This window comes from Felis catus, chromosome B4 (assembly GCF_018350175.1).
Source record: "Felis catus isolate Fca126 chromosome B4, F.catus_Fca126_mat1.0, whole genome shotgun sequence".
Lineage (NCBI taxonomy): Eukaryota > Metazoa > Chordata > Mammalia > Carnivora > Felidae > Felis > Felis catus.
The window spans coordinates 141,523,086-141,539,600 of record NC_058374.1 but is presented as its reverse complement, the minus strand read 5'-3'; the positions used below and the strand labels follow the sequence as shown (position 1 = coordinate 141,539,600).

Sequence of the window (16,515 nt, the reverse complement as noted above, 5' to 3'; positions counted from 1 at the left end):
GCGGCAAATGCTCATCTCGCAGAAGCAGCAGGAGAAAGGACTTCGAGTTGGGTGCGGGTGGGAGGGCCTCCGTGGCAGCAGGCGGGGACGGCTCACCTCCTCGAACCTGCAGGTGGCATTCACCCGCACCATGGCGCCCGGCCGCAGCACCTGGCTCTCATGCAGTCGCAGACACACGAGGTCGGCTGCACTGTTGGAGGGCGCACACACCAATATGCGACTGTCCGGCAGAGCGCGGTGCACCTTCAACCAGGACACAGGAGAAACAGAGGTGGTAAATGTCAACCTGCCAAGTACGGACACGGGTCGGGAGGCTGACGCCAACGTGCGCGAGCTCACTACGCGGGTTTGGCCGTGTGGGCTCACGTGTGGGCTCAGACTCACGCAGGGATGATTCTTCCCATCGGGTGCAGATGCCAGCAAGACACGAGGGCAGGCGAGGGAGTTCTCTGTCCTCCCAGACCCCAGGCTACCCTCCCAAGGCAGACACAGCGTCAGATTATTCTCGTGTGCACGGCTCGCGGTACGGTGCCAGCTGGACACTCAGCACACACCTGCTAATCTGAATCCCGAATGACACAAAAATACTACACGCGATCTCCACCAATTCAACTTTTAAATAATGGAAATACCAGAAACTTCTGCAGAACGGTGGCTGAGCTACTGTAACGGGAACTTATTTTCTGCAGGAAAATTTCATGATGTGATGAGTCAATGATGATTCTTTTTTTTAAAGTAATCTACCCCCACCATGGGGCTCAGACATCCCACAGCCTCCAACACCAAGAGTCGTATGCTCCCCTGACCGAGCCAGCTGGGCACCCCAGGGCGACTGACCGTTCTACGAATAGAGTCCTTTCTACATTCCATATACGTATATGTTTATTTATTCATTATTTCCACGTGAACAATTTCCATCTTTAAGTGCCTGGCATGATAGGCTACACTTTATTTTTTAAATTTTGTTTTATTTATCTGCTTACTTACCTATTTGTTTACATCCAAGTTAGTTAGCATATAGTGCAATAATGATTTCAGGAGCAGACTCCAGAGGCTCATCCCCTACGTATAACACCCAGTGCTCATCCCAACAAGTTTTCTTCTTAATGCCCCTAGCCCATTTGGCCCATCCCCCCTCCCACAACCCCTCCAGCAACCCCGTTTTTTCTCTGTATTTAAGAGTCTCTCCCTGTTTTTATATTATATTCGCTTCCCTTCCCTTCTGTTCATCTGTTTTTGTACCTTAAATTTCACATATGCGGGCAACAGAGTCCCTTCTAAACCGATGAAATAAGCTTTGAAAACCCTACACGCTCCCATAAACAATACAGAACAGATTCAGCTAAACGTGAAGTAATGGGTTTTTGAGCCCGTCCCCGCTTTCTGACTCTGCAGGAGTTAGCACTTCCCAAGGACGTGAAGGCCCAGTGTAGAGCCGAGTTTACTGCTGGCCGTGTCACCGCCTGTGCTTACCTGTAAAACAGCCTCTATGATTGTCACTGTCTTCCCGGTTCCAGGAGGCCCAAACAGAATGTACGGGAGCGGGCGGCAGTCGCCACTGAGAATTCTTCGAACCGCCAACTTCTGGTTTTCATTGAGCACGGGATTGAAAAACTCCTTTTCTCTCGCCTTGGGGATCTGGGCTTCATTTACTGGATTCAGAGTGGAGAAATGGTGTTAGGCACAGCCGGAGCACGGGTCAGCACGGGCCACCATGACAGCCGGGACACTGCCAGTCAGGCGGGGGGGCTCCTCAGAGCCCACTGCTGAGGCGCTCTTTCTAACAGCCTCGACTCGGGCAGGCAGAGTGGGGAAAATCAGCTTAGCCGAGGGCAAAACCACCGGCCACTTAATTCATTTTTCTGCTTTACACGTGCAGCATCACCTAGCATGTTGGAGACGCACTCCGGAAAAGGTCAACGAAAATAGCCCGTCGTCACATCTCAGGTCGAGGACCTAACCTGAAACCTCACGTCCCCAGTCTTCAGTGGAGACAAGTGTTCGTTGCTCTGGCTTGCGGTCAGACCACACACACCTCCCGACCCGTCTCGCTTCTGCAGGAGCGGGCCGCGCCAGGGGTCGGCCCGTAGGCAGCCCCTCGCAATACGCACCCAGGTTACCTGGCTTTCTGGCAAAGGCTGCCAGCTCCAGTGCGTCCTGGGCACCAGCTTGCCTCTCCTCTGCTGCGTGTTTACTTTGGTCCTTCGTAGATTTCTGATTCTAGAAATAATCATGCAGAAAAACGGCCTTAAAAAAACCCTTGCGTTTGTTTACACAGCTTTGAAGAGTGAATATAAGCACTGCTGACGTCCTACTTTTTTTTTCTTTTTTCATTTTTTTCCTTTTTGCCTGGATCCCCCATTCTACTTGTTTTATTTACTTAACACATCTTTGCATGGATCACAGGTCACGTAGTTTCAAAACATAATAAAAATACACGGCATCTGATAAAAAAGCTGCCAAAAAGGTGTATGTTTTTTTAAATCCCCTTACAAAAATAAATATAACAGACTAAATCCTGTGATGGCGACTCCAGAACAAAGGGTTACATGTATCTGACTAACGTGTATTTTTTTTCTGCATCCTCCCCACTGCACCTGCTCACCTACCAGGGAGATCCCGCAGTGGCTGAAGGCAAGTCCTGGGGTCCCTTGCTCCCGTGGAACCCCTCAGGCAAAACCCTTTTCTCTACAATGTAAACAAGCCCTCCCAAGGACAGCTCAGGTTAGCACTCACTCTGAGCATCACGCGCCTCTCAGGCACCGCCAACGGCTGGCGGTGCTTCTCTACCAGTGGTGTTCCAAATCCTATAGAAGAACCGGTTCTGGGTGAATTGAAACATAAACTGAGTTTGTCCTGGACCGAGGGACCTGGTTTTCAAATTTCCCCCGTTACATACAACGCTGTAACACACAGCTCAGCACATTGATCACAGGATTGCATCACAGGATCACTTTCCTAGGACAAATCCTGCAAGGAAAATTGTTACTAAAAGTTTCACTGAGGGGCGCCTGGGTGGCTGAGTCAGTTAAGTGTCTGACTTCAGCTCAGGTCATGATCTCGCAGCACGTGGGTTCAAGCCCCACACCGGGCTCTGTGCTGACAGCTCACAGCCTGGAGCCTGCTTCGGATTCTGTCTCCATCTCTCTCTCTGCCCCTCCCCCACTCATGTTCGCTCGCTCACTCTCTCTCAAAATGCAAACACTAAAAAAATTTAAAAAGTAAAAGTTTCACTTAGCAATTATACACACGTTGCCAAATTTTTGTCCAGAAGGACACAGCAATTTACCCTCCCATGCAGTGTATGCCTCTAAAGTGGCATGACAAGTATGGACAAGTTGTGTCACACGTACACACGACACTATCACGATTCGACAAACACCCCCGGGCTCATAAAACGTCCCCCGCTGTCAACAGAGCGCTTCCAGTTCCTAGAATGCTTTGTACACGGAAGCCTCGATCATGCACTTTTTGACATCTCTCCAGTGTGACGAACCATCCTGAGGCCCACCTGTGCCACCCCTCTCACTGCTGAGAACCACTGCACCAGGAGAACGTCACGCAACTCCTCTACCCACTTGCACGGGAACGGACGCTGGGCTGGTCCCGCGTTGGCCATGACTGACAGCGCCGCTGTCAACGCTTGTGCGTCACCCCTCGCGCGTGCGTCGTCGGGGCCAGCGCCACGAGTGAAGCGCTTGGACCGTATGGCAAGTGCAGGCCTAGCTTTCTTCAGGAATTCTCTTCGAAAGCGGCCGTGCCACTCTGCATCCCCACCGGCCCGTGCCGGGCTCCAGCTGTTGCACACACGCACGACCCTTAGTGTGGTCAGTCCCGTTAATTCCATTTTCGCCATTTTAATATGGGTGTAGTAGCAGAGTTCACTGTGTTTTAACCTGTGCTCCCTAGGGACTAACGTTATCTTTTCATGACTTATCATTTGCATACAGACAGTCCCTGACAGTGGTTTGTCTTGTGATGGTGTGAAAGTGGTACACGTTCTGTAAAAACTATACCTGGAGTTTTGAATTTGGATCTTTTCCTGGGCTAGCGGTATGAGTGGTGCGATCCTCCTGTGTTGCTGGGCGGCGGCCTCATCCCCCGGTCAGCCCATGATCGCGAGGTCAACAACCATCCTGTACCCAGACAGCCATTCTGTTTGTCACCGAGAGTGTAGCACTCAGTACGTTACACGAGGTGTTCGCTTTATCACCAACAGGCTTTGCATTAGCGGATTCCGCCCCACTGTTACGAGCGCGTCTGAGGAAGGCCAGGCTAGGCTGTGATGTTTGGTAGGTTAGGTGTTTGCACCATCAACTTATGGTATTTTCAACTATGCTGTGTTTAACAAGACGTGACCCCACTGTAAGCGGAGTAAGATCTGTATATTCTTTGGTGAAGTACGTGTTCACGTCTTTGGTTCAGTTTTAAGAGCCTCATGCTCTGGCGACAAGCTGGCTGGGCACTTTGTAGTTGTTTTAAATTGAGCATTTCTTCAATTACTGAGTGTACACACTTCTTTGTTCTCAATACGTCTTTCCTCAGATATGTGATTTGCAAAGATTTTCAGTCTTGTCATCTGTCTTTTCATTGTCTTTAACCAGGTCTTTTGAACAGCAAAATTTACTTCATTGGAGTCCAAATTTATCAGTATTTTTTCTTTATGGATCACATTCTTAGCATCTTATCTAAAAACTCTTTATCTTACCTAAATATATTAAGATTTTCTATCACGTGCTTTTCTAGAAATTTTATGGTTTCAGGCTTTATATTTAGGGCTACGATCTGTTTTGAGTTAATCTTTGTGCAGGCTGTGAGGTATCATACCTCTGTACACAGACACGACTGTCATAGCACCTTTTGTTAAAGGTTATCCTTTCCCTACTTTGACCACCTTTGCACGTCTATTCAGTCAATTGTCCAAATTCCCGGTCTATTTCCAGGCATTCCATTCTGTTCCACGGATACATTTGTCTATCTTGATGCCAGTGGCACACTGTATTGATTGTTGTAACTTTGCAACAAATCTCCAGATCAGGCAGGGTGAGTTCTCCGAGTTTGTGTTCTTTTCCAAAGTTGTTCTGAAAATTCTAGGTCTTGTGCATTTCCATACAGACTTTGGAGCTGGCTTGTCAGTTTCCACAAAAATGTCTGGTGAGATTTGGACCTGACTGGCACAGAGTCTGGAGGTCGGTTTGGGTTTTCTGATACATGAACAGTTTCTCTCATCAGTGTTGTGGGGACTCCAGGGGTACAGTCTTGCACATCTTCTGTCACATTTACCTCCAATGTTTAAGAACATTTGGATGCTACCTTATATAGTACTAAAAATTTGATTCTGGGTGTTTAATGCTAGTGTGTGTGTGTGTGTGTGTGTGTATTATTTTTGTATACTGGCCTTGTATCTTGCAAGTTTGCTACTAATTCCACTAGCTTCTTTTCAGAGTCCATCAGATTTTACACACAATACGGGTGCCTTTTATTCTTCTTGCTGCAGTGCTGGTCTACGACCTCCTGTAGTGTCGAATGTTAGTGGCAGGAGTGGACGTGTCTTGATCCTCATGGGAAAAGTGCATTTGGTCTCTCACTGTGTGGGTTTTTTGTAGGTAAAGGAAGTTCCCTTCCATTTCTAGTTTGCTAAGCCTTTTGATCAGGAATGGATGTTGGGTTTTGTTAGATGCCTTTTCTGTATCTATGGAGATGATGGTTTTTCCTTTTTGGGTTGTTAACATGATGAATATCACGGACTGACTTTGGAATGTTAAACCGGCTTCTCATTCCTGGGATGAACCATTCTCCTGGTCTCTTTCATATACACACCCACACATATGCATATGAGTTCTCTCTCTCTGAGTTCTCTAGGGAAACAATCAACAGGACATACACGTATAAGCTAAAAAGAGATTTCTTAGAAGAAACTGGCTCATGTGTTGACAGAGGCTGAGAAGTCCGGGGTGTGCCTCTGGCACGCTGGAGACACAGAACTGATGGTCCGAGTCCAAAGGCAGGACAGGACGATGTTCCCACTAGAGGCAGTAGAGCAGGGGGTGTCCCTCCGGGCCTGCCTGCTCCATTCAGGCTTCCCAGGAGGGATTACCACCCCCCCCCCGGCCCCCACCCAGTGCACCCACCCACCATCAATCCTACCCAGAAACACGACTGAACTAGGTATCAAACACCCTGGGCCCCAGGCCAGCTGACACGTCAAACGTCAAGAGTCCCCCAGGACTCTTCCTCAATCTTCTTCAAAATCTGCAGCCCGCAGTGACGTCACCTATCTCCTCCCGGATTCTGGTGACCTGCGTCTTCACGCTTTTCCCCCATCAGTCTTTGAAGTTTATCAATTTTATCGATCTTCTCTGAGAACCAGCTTTTGGGTTCACTGATTCCTCTACCGTTCTTCTGTTTTCGATTCCACTGATTCCTGTACCAATGTTTATCATTTTCTCTCTTTTGCTTAGTTTGCATTTTATTTGTTCTTATTTTTCTAGTTTTCTGAGGAGGAAGCGGAGGTCACTGACTTGAAGCCTGGTCACTCAGCACTGTAAATCTGCCTGACGAGGGCTCTGGCGGCCCCTTAGTGTTGGAGGTGCTGTACCATCACTTTCACACTGGGAAAAACACTCGCTTATCTACTGATTTCTTCTGGGATCAGTGGGTTGCCTATGAGTATGTTTTTGGTTTCTTGAGATTTGGGGATTTTCTGGAGATCCCTCTGCTATTGATTTCTAACTTGAGTCCACGCGGTTAGACAACGTATCTTGTATCACTTTCATCCTTTTGCATTTGGTGGCCTTGTTCTATGGCCCCAGATAAGGTCAACAGTAGTGAGTGTTCTGTGTCCACCTCTACACAAAGTGTATGTATTCAGTTCTTTCCAGGTGGGGTGCTCTATAAACATCCCCCTGGGGTGCCTGGGTGGCTCAGTCGGTTGGGCGTCTGACTTCGGCTCAGGTCATGATCTCACGGTTTGTCGTTTTGAGCCCCACACTGGGGGCTCTGTGCTGACGGCTCAGAGCCTGGAGCTTGCTTGGGATTCTGTGTCTCCCTCTCTCTCTGCCCCTCCCCACTCGTGTTCTGTCTCTCCTTCAAAAATAAACATTAGGGGCGCCTGGGTGGCGCAATCGGTTAAGCGTCCGACTTCAGCCAGGTCACGATCTCGCGGTCCGGGAGTTCGAGCCCCGCGTCAGGCTCTGGGCTGATGGCTCAGAGCCTGGAGCCTGTTTCCGATTCTGTGTCTCCCTCTCTCTCTGCCCGTTCCCCGTTCATGCTCTGTCTTTCTCTGTCCCAAAAATAAATAAACGTTGAAAAAAAAATTAAAAAAACAAAACAAAACAAAAATAAACATTAAAAAAATTTTAGGGGCACCTGGGTGGCTCTGTTGGTTGGATGTCCAACTTCAGCTCAGGTCATGATCTCACGGATTGTGAGTTCCAGCCTCACATCGGGCTCTGTGCTGACAGCTCAGAGCCTGGAGCCTGCTTCGGATTCTGTGTCTCCCTCTCACTCTGCCCCTCCCCCACTTGTGCTCGGTCTCTCTCTCTCTCTCAAAAATAAACATTAAAAAAATTAAAAAAAAAACAAACCCAAACATCCCTCAGGTCACAGAGGCTGACTATTGTTCTGCTCCCTTGCACTGATCACTTTCAGTCAGTCTGTTCTGTTATTAACAGAGGGAGGGGTGCTGACATCACTGACCAGCACACGGAACTTGTCTGGTTCTCCCTGCAGTTTTATCAGTTTCTGTTTCGTGTGCCCTGAGTCTGTTATCAGGTGCAGAAGTGCCTAGGATTGTTAGGCACTCCTGAGATACTGTGACACCACCTTGATCCTCCCTATGCTCCGAAACCTACTCTGACATTCACACAGCCACCCCGCCACCCCATGCTGTGACTGTTACTGTCTTTCTTGTTGATACCTCTTCCCATCTTTTACTTTTAACTTATTTGTGTCTTTATATTTAAAATGTGTTTCTTAGTGGGGCACCTGGGTGGCTCAGTCGGTTGAGCATCCTACTTCAGCTCAGGTCACCATCTCACGGTTCGTGAGTTCGGGCCCCACATCGGGCTCTGTGCTGAAAGCTCAGAGCCTGGAGCCTGCTTCGGATTCTGGGTCTTCCTCGCTCTCTGCCCCTCCCCTGCTCATACTGTCTGTCTCAAAAATAAATTAAAAAAACATTAAAATGTGTTTTTTATAGGCAGCATATAGTTGGGTCTTTCCTTTTTATCCAAGCCGGCAATCTCTGCTTCTTAACTGCTGTGTTTGGACTGCGAACACATAATGTGATTACTGATGCCGTTACATGTAACTCTCTCACTTTGCCATTTGTTTTCTCTGTGTCTCAACTGTTCTAGACACACAATTGTAGCCAGAGATGTCAACGCCCACTCTAAGTAAATCACTGCACAGGTGGGTGGGAATTAAGTCAGGTCATGGTACAACTGTCCATGTGTCCGTCTTTTTCTGGCTACTTTTGAATTGTTTTTATAATTCCATTTTATCTCCTTTGTGGGTCTAGCTCTTTATATTTGTTATTTCAGTAGTTGCTCTAGGATTTAGAGTATATATCTTTAACTGATCACAATTTACTTCAAGTAAATTACACCAATATGGTATAAGAGAAGTGATACTCTCTTCTCCCATCCCTTGTTTAGATCTACGTATGTTACAAACTACGTAATACGTTGCTACTATTTCAAGAACTTAAAAAATCAATTATCTTTTTAAAAATTACTTAAGTATCACTTAAAAATGTTACCACAGTAAGAACATTTCACTTCAGATCTTCCCTCTTAAAAATGTTCCTATGTACAGTATAGCATGTAATGCAGGTCAGAGCTGTAGAGCAGACCCCCAGAGCTTGCCCCCCTGTAGGACTGAGACTTCGTGCCCACTTGTCAGCAGCTCTCCATTCCCTTCCCCCAGCCCCTGGAGCAGGCTCCAGGCTCCGAGCTGTCAGCACAGAGACTGACATGGGGCTCGAACTCACGAACCACGAGATCATGACCTGAGCCGAAGTCGGACGCTCAACCAACCGAGCCACCAGGCTCCCCGTGGGTCTTATCATTTTAGAGATCTCATATGTTGGGGTGCCTGGGTGGCTCAGTCGGTTACGCATCCGGCTTCGGCTCAGGTCATGATCTCACAGTCTGTGAGTTCGAGCCCTGTGTTGGGCTCTGTGCTGACAGTGCAAAGCCTGGAGCCTGCTTCGGATTCTGTGTCTCCCTCTCTCTCTGCCCCTCCCCTGCTCATGCTCTGACTCTGTCTCAAAAATAAATTAAAAAAATTAAAAAAAAAAATTAAAAAAAGAGATCTCATGTGAGATGGATCCTGTAGGACGTGGCTTATCTCTCTGAGTATAATGTCCTCCAGGTCCACCCATGTCATCACATTTTATAGGATTTCCTTCTGTTTAAATTTTTTTTTTCAACGTTTATTTATTTTTGGGACAAAGACAGAGCATGAATGGGGGAGGGGCAGAGAGAGAGGAAGACACAGAATCGGAAACAGGCTCCAGGCTCTGAGCCATCAGCCCAGAGCCTGGGCTCGAACTCCCGGACCGCGAGATCGTGACCTGGCTGAAGTCGGACGCTTAACCGACTGCGCCACCCAGGCGCCCCATCCTTCTGTTTAAAAAGTCAGTTACTGAGTGCCTGGGTGGCTCAGCTGGTTGAGCATCTGACTCTTGGTTCCAGCTCAGGTCACGATCTCACAGTTGTGACTGAGCCCCGCATCAGGCTCTGTGTCAAGTACGGAGCCTGCTTGAGACCCTCTCACTTTCCCTCTGCAACCTCTTTGCCGTGTGTGCGCTCGCTTTTAAATGAATTAAAAAGTTAAAAACTCAGTTATCTTTTAAAGAGGATTTTTTTCTGTAACAAAAAATTCTTTACATGTCCACACCCACTTATCATTTCTGGTCCTTTTTGCTCCTCCAGGGAGGCCATTGTGTCCCTCTAGGGCGGTTTCCGTGTGCTTTAAGGGCCTTCGCGGCTGGTGGTATAGGTCAGCGGTAACTCCTGCCCCATCTTTCAGCTCAGGCACGTCTGGAAAATTGTGTACATCCTCTTCATTTCTGAAGTGTAGGTTGGGCACAGAGTTCCAGGCGGACACTGTTTCCTGCCAGCACCTTCCAGAGCCACCCCACTGCTATCAATAGGAAATCTGCTGCCGTTCCTTGTTCTGCTCCCCTGCTTATAATGAGACTTCGTTTCTAAGGTTTATAAGTTCTTTCTAAGCAACTTTCAGGCATTTGATTGTCATGTGTCTTGGTGCAGTTTTCTCCAGATTTCTTGTACTTCAGGTCTGTTAAATTTCCTGGATTATGTATGTAGGTTTATAGTTTTCATCGAATCAGGAAAGTTTCCACTGTTTTTTCTAGTATTTCTTACACTCCCCTCTCTGGGACTCTAATTGTGTGGATGCAAGGCTGTGGGTACTTGTCCCACAGCTCACTGATGCGTTTTTGGATTTTTTTTTTTTTTTTAAGATTCTTCTTTATTGTTTCGCTTTGCTGAGTTTCTATCCGTGTTCAAATTCACAAATGTTTCTGACTGTAGTCTCTAGTCTGTTAGTTGTCTGATATACTTTTCATCTTAAGACCTTGAGTTTTTGTCTCTAGAAATTATCTTTTATTGTTTATATCTCCACTGAATGTGGAGCATATGGAGTATAATTATAATAACTGTTTTAACGTCCATGTCTGCTAATTCCTACCACTGTTACTACTTTTTTGACTATTACAGAAGTTTATTTAACAGGAAAGTTCAATATGAAAATGCACAACCTGATTTTTATATAGTAGGAAAATGTTTATATAGTAGGAGCTATGGAGAGGGGACACGTGGAAGCCACTGGTTTCTTCCGTAACACACCCGTTGTTAACAATGCTCATTCCAAGGCTTCTAACAGGATGACACAATTTCCTGGAATTACCACCATTCCAATGTCGTTCTGCCGCCCACTAGTTGCCATCTCCACATGTCCATCTTTCCCAAGATTCATGAAGGGACTGAACCCCCGCAATATTCCCTGGACATGTCTGCCACCATTTAATCTCAATGATAATTTCTCGTCCATAAAATTTTCAACTTAGGAGGGTGAGCTTTGTTAATGGTGTCTACTCGGCAAGCTCAAAGACGCCCCCAGGTGGAATTCGTGGCATCCTTCGCGCTCCTGCATTATTAGGCCTGGCATACCACTATTATTTTCTTTAGTTGATTTCAACTGATGGAATTTAAAAAAAAATTTTTTTTTTTGGTATGGAAACCAATTTGACAATAAATTTCATATTAAAATAAAGTAGCAATGTTAAGTCCTTAAAAAATAATTTTTTTTTTTTTTTAAAGAGCACAAGCTGGGAAAGGGCAGAGAGAGGGTGGGGACAGAGAATCTGAAGCAGGCTCTGCGTGTTATCAGGGCAACCCAACGTGGAGCTTCGAACCTACAAATCGTGAGATCATGACCTGAGCTGAAGTTGGACGCTCAACCAAATGAGGCACCCAGGCGCCCCTGAAATTCCTTATTATGGACAGTGTTTTTCAGTTTATTTCTGGATTAGATACCAGCTGTTGTGAATTTTACACCTCGTGTGTATGTACTCCCGCAACTATCCTTGACCTTGGCTGTGGGATGTGGCTGCACTGCTTGGAGAGCCACTCTCCGCTGGGCCCGTGGATGGGTGGGGCTGGCAGGCAGTGTAGGGCTAGACTCTCCCCACCCGCAGGCAGCACCCTCTGAGGACTCTACTTGTCGCCCTGTGAGTTCTCTGGCTTTGGGAACCAGTCGTTCAGGCACTGGGGGAAGGGTGGGGGTGGGTTCGGGCTTCCTCTCTGCTTTCCAGGGCTTCTTTCCCAGGCCTGCATTCGTGACACAACTCCGGGGTGGGGGTGGGGGTCTCTGCAGACCCTTCTTGTCCTGTGCTCTCCCCCAGTCCTCTGCCCTGTGAATGCCATCCACCTTGTCCTTACGCTGCCACCAGGTGTGTCTCCTCAATTCTGTAGACCACTGGCCTCCCTTTCTGCTCCCTGGCCCGGGAGCTCTGAAGATCGTAAGCTGGGGCAATCACAGGGTCACCTCATTTGCTTCCTCTGTCAGAAATCACTGTCCTAGGACATGCGATACACAAGTATCTGAAACTGTTGTGTTGTGTGCTTTGTCTGAGTTTTGATTAGTTAAGGTAGGAAGGCAGATTCAGTCTCTGTAACTGCATCTTGGTTGATGTGTGGAATGACCTCAAGTTCATTTGCGACCTAGCTTATCCATAAGAAGATCATGTTCTGCATTTAAACATATTGAGGTTCAGCTGATGAGGAATGTGACCCACACAAACAGCACCACCTCCCCCACCTGGCACTGAGTCCCCATCAGGGTGACAGACCCTCCCTGGGAATCAGGCCACAGGGTGGACCGGCGAGCGGGGTGCTGCAGGTGACGCTGTGTCTGTTCCACTGAAGATCCTTTGCTACTTTTAGATCAGGTAAGAAAGAAAGGTGATTTTAATGGAAACTTTTTAATGTTTCCTTCATAGGATTTTCTGTGAATATGTAGGTAAGTATTCTAAAACTATCAGTTTTGCATTTTTGGAGAGGGGCTACAAAATGGTGAAAGAATTTCTAAATATTAGAATTAAAATTTTGTATTTTTTATAGATTTAAAGCATGTTCAAAAAAGCAAATTCGAACAGCACAGTACTATAGGTTACAACCCCCACCACAGACATGGAGAGTTTTTCTCGTTACTGGAAACACAATGATAAATAAAACCATTTCTGTTTTGCTCATATAAACATTTGGACAGCCTAGACGATAGCTGGCACAAAACAGGCACTATGTAACTATTTACGGAACCGGCTTCCGTAAGTGAAAAATAAACTATCTTTATAATCTTCATAAAGATTACAAATGTTGGGGTGCCTGGGTGGCCCAGTCCATTAAATGTCTGACTCCTGATCTTGGCTCAGGTCATGAGCTCAGGCTTTGTGAGTTTGAGCCCCACGTTGGGATTCTCTCTATCTCTGCCCCCCCACCCCTCCCCTGCACGCATGTGCATAAGCTCCCTCTTGCTCTCATAATAAATAAACTTAAAAACCCACAAAAAAACAAAGATTACAAATGTTAATCATTTGGTGGACGCATGTTCTTCCAGACATTTTCTATGCATATATAATCATATAAATGTGCCTGTGCCTGAGTGTACAAGAAAAGCATATACTTTTAAAATTAAATGATAAGCTCATATAAACAGATCTGCACCTTGGTTTTCTCCACTTACTGTACCGTGTAACTGTATATAAACTTAACGCTAAATCTGTTGTATGACTATCTTAGGTTTTACTTATTTATCGTGAGACAGAACAAATGCGCGCACATGCATGTGAGTGGGGGAGCGGCAGAGAGAGGGAGACAGAGAATCCCAAGTAGGCTCCGTGCTGTCATCACAGAGCCCAACACGGGGCTCGATCCCACAAACCACAAGTTCATGACCTGAGTCAAAATCAAGAGTCAGACCAACTGAGCCACCCCAGCCGCCCCCGAATATCCTAGTTTTATTTGAGCTGTGATCTTGGGCTATATTTGAACGACACCCCTCTAAAATTCCAGGCCATTGAGAACTAACGTACCATCTACGAAATATTTCAAAGTCACCGAAGCAATACCTTGCTGGCGGGCTGGCCATCACGTTTGGTGTCTTGTACGTCGTTCCAGTTTACCGTCACTTGGGGAGACTGTAAAATGATTTCTTCCGGAAACAGCACTTTTAAAACGAGATAAGAAGGTAGGTGTTACCGAAAGCTTGAAAACGATGAGTGGACGGCAGCAATTTTCCCTAGGCTTTTCCCGTCTGGGTCCCGTACTTGGTTTCTCGGCTACAGCAGAACAGCAGTTCTGGGTACTGCTCACCACGGAGCCATGTGCCCATTTGGAGGCACAAAAGTTAATTATGTTACGAAGGGACAAGCACAGGGCAACGGCTTCAGTTTCAGTAATTTCCACACAGATTAAATAGTAAAGAGACACTGAAACTTGCCAGTGGCAAAGAAAAACGTTGGATATCACATAATTTTACTTATAACATACGACCGAAGAGACTGTGTTTTACACAAAATTTTACACGGAATTTGTAAAAATACTCTGGGAAGAAGTGAACTATCATTCCACAAAAATAATACCTTTAACACCTAGGTGGATGACGTGTTCAAGCGCAAAGTGACACCGTCTGCTCGTGGTCCTGCCAGAGAGAGAATATCAAATAATTCACCTCCAGTTTAGAAATACTAGTCTAGTACTGGTCGTGGAAATCTAACCTGTACGAATACTTATAGAGGGGCCGTCTTAGAGTCAGAGCCCCCGAGGTTCTCAGAGGCCCCGCCAGGGAGTCTGGAGCACAGGGGCTCACTTTTCAGTGGGTGTCTGTCTATACACAACATGACAACATTAGGAGGTTTACAGAAGAACTTTAAACAGAGACATCCCATGTATGGGGACAGCAGGGACTCCTTCCTTTCTGGGAGTATTTCTCTTTTAAATATATAAAGAGAACAAGTAGGGGGAAAAAACAGAAAAACAGCCTAAAATATTAATACCACTACCTCCACAGCAAAGTAGTTTTTATTGTAAAGATTTAAACCTCTGAAATTCACAACTCAAAGTTAAAACATAAACTGAGGCTTATGAACAATTTTAAGACTCTGAGTAAAAACTGATCCGAACCAGGCAGCATCCCAGGCAGCGGACAGAGGGGCCCCGAGGAGCTGTCCGACGCGAAGGACTCCCGCAGCCAGAAGGCAGCGGGCACGGCACGAGGGAGTTATCCCGGGAAAAACAGGGGGCCGGCTCTCCCCAGCTCGCTTTCCGTGGGGGCGGGCAGGGGTCCGGCAGGCGGAGCCTCCCCAGTCCTGACCAGTCCTGACCAGGCAGTTCCCGACCGACCAGCCTAAGATTCCGTTTCGGGGGGAGGCAAACCTGTAATCGCCTCCCTGTTTGGTGACGTGGCACTCAGCATAAGCCACTCCGTTGTGGGCCTGTCTTGTTTCTTAACACAACAAACAGAATTAAAAACGTAAAATAAAACCTCATCTTCAATGAAATGGGATGACCAAAGCTCCAAGGCACAGTTGAAGATGGACGTCTGTTCCAGAAAGAACATCTGGCCTTCAAAGAAGCAAAGGTACAAGAGCTGCTCCACACCAGCTCAGAAATCGGGCCGCATACAGGTTTCTGGAAAATTCAGACTTGTGAGCCCAAGGACCAGGTGATTGTTTCTCACCTGAATCATGAGGTGTAGAGCAGACACTTCACGGTCGCCCTCCGGTGAGTCGTGCGTAGGGGGTGGGGGGGCGGGAGGGGGTGGGGGTGTGAAGCTGGCAAAACCGAATGCACAAGCACAGCCCTCAGAGGCCCTTCCTCTGGGGCCCCGGGCACGAGGCTCCTGGCCGCCCCACTCTGTCCCCGCAAGGACTCTTCACACACAGTTACCTGGGCTCCAAGACACTCAAGCGGATCAATTCAAGGGGAAGAAACGGAGGAATGGCCAGGCCTTCCCGGGGGAGGCTTTCCAAGCTCCGTGCCTGGCGAGCCGGGGCCATTCCGCCTCTGCCCGAGAAGCAGGAGGGGAGCCTCCGACACCTTTCAAAGGGCACAGAAGACCGGACATGTCACAAAGGTAGCGCCAGGCAAACTAGACAAGCTGGTCACCCTGCAGGATCACGGCCGTCCTTCTAAAGAGCACGCCAAACGGGAATAAACAGTTTCTCAACAGATCCCAGAAGCACACTACAGGAGGAATTCACCAAGATAAAAGTAACATGTTTTTCATCCTACACATACAAGAAAGGTCTGATCCGAAGTTATCCAGTGGAAATACTTCATCTCAGGGGCACGCCGAACGAAGGTAAGCAATAATGATCTCGAGAAATGCCAAAAAGGCAATGGGCGTAATAGCTTAAAGTGGAGACCGATGAATCATCTCCCAACCTGACTGATCTGAAAAACATCAAGATACTAAGCGGTAAAATCCTAGAGGTATTTATTTGCACTAAAACATGAAACAAGTTAGAGGTGGAAAACCATGAGGAAAACGCTAGACAAGAATTCCAAAGGAGGACAAAGAACAAAAGGAAAAAACACAGAAAGCTTCGCGAAGTGCAACCTATGGTTGAAAAAGAGACTCCACGCTGCCAAGATGCCAATTCTCCCTACATCCACATCACTGTGCAGACACGGAAGACGATTTCCTGCCTCACTATTCCTAACAGCAAACACCTGGGAACCGAACTGGACCCTGGCTGGGTGACTTGTGCTCCGACCTTCCACAGGACAGCACTCAGCACTCACCCAGCACCAAACTCCAAAATCACAAAGGAAGAAAGGTCTCAAGTCAATGACCTCAACTTCCACCACCGGAAACTAGAAAAAGGGGAGCAGATGGAACCCCAAATAAATAAAGACCAAAGCAGAAGTCAATGAAATAACAAGGAGAAAGAGCCTGCAAAATATGAATGAAATCAAAAGTTGATTC

General features: G+C 47.1%; 2 protein-coding genes across 8 annotated transcripts in view; both read right to left on the bottom strand.

Annotated features, from left to right (window-relative positions):
• MOV10L1 (Mov10 like RISC complex RNA helicase 1) overlaps nucleotides 1-16,515 on the bottom strand; it is a 72,735-nt gene that overhangs the window by 13,027 nt on the left and 43,193 nt on the right. For 6 of the 7 annotated variants that reach the window (XM_045062544.1, XM_003989414.6, XM_045062547.1 and 3 more), the window contains 5 exons: nucleotides 14,168-14,226; nucleotides 13,655-13,752; nucleotides 2,112-2,220; nucleotides 1,474-1,652; nucleotides 97-243 (listed from right to left, as the gene is read on the bottom strand). In XM_045062544.1, coding sequence (XP_044918479.1) covers nucleotides 97-243; nucleotides 1,474-1,652; nucleotides 2,112-2,220; nucleotides 13,655-13,752; nucleotides 14,168-14,226 — 592 coding nt within the window. The remainder of the gene's footprint in view (nucleotides 1-96; nucleotides 244-1,473; nucleotides 1,653-2,111; nucleotides 2,221-13,654; nucleotides 13,753-14,167; nucleotides 14,227-16,515) is intronic. The other variant, XM_045062545.1, reaches the window with a different exon arrangement.
• Nucleotides 9,846-11,216, bottom strand: LOC109501880 (small nuclear ribonucleoprotein G-like). The gene has a single exon (XM_045062556.1). It carries the CDS (start codon nucleotides 11,074-11,076, stop codon nucleotides 10,888-10,890), a length of 189 nt encoding a protein of 62 aa, XP_044918491.1. The 5' UTR covers nucleotides 11,077-11,216; the 3' UTR covers nucleotides 9,846-10,887.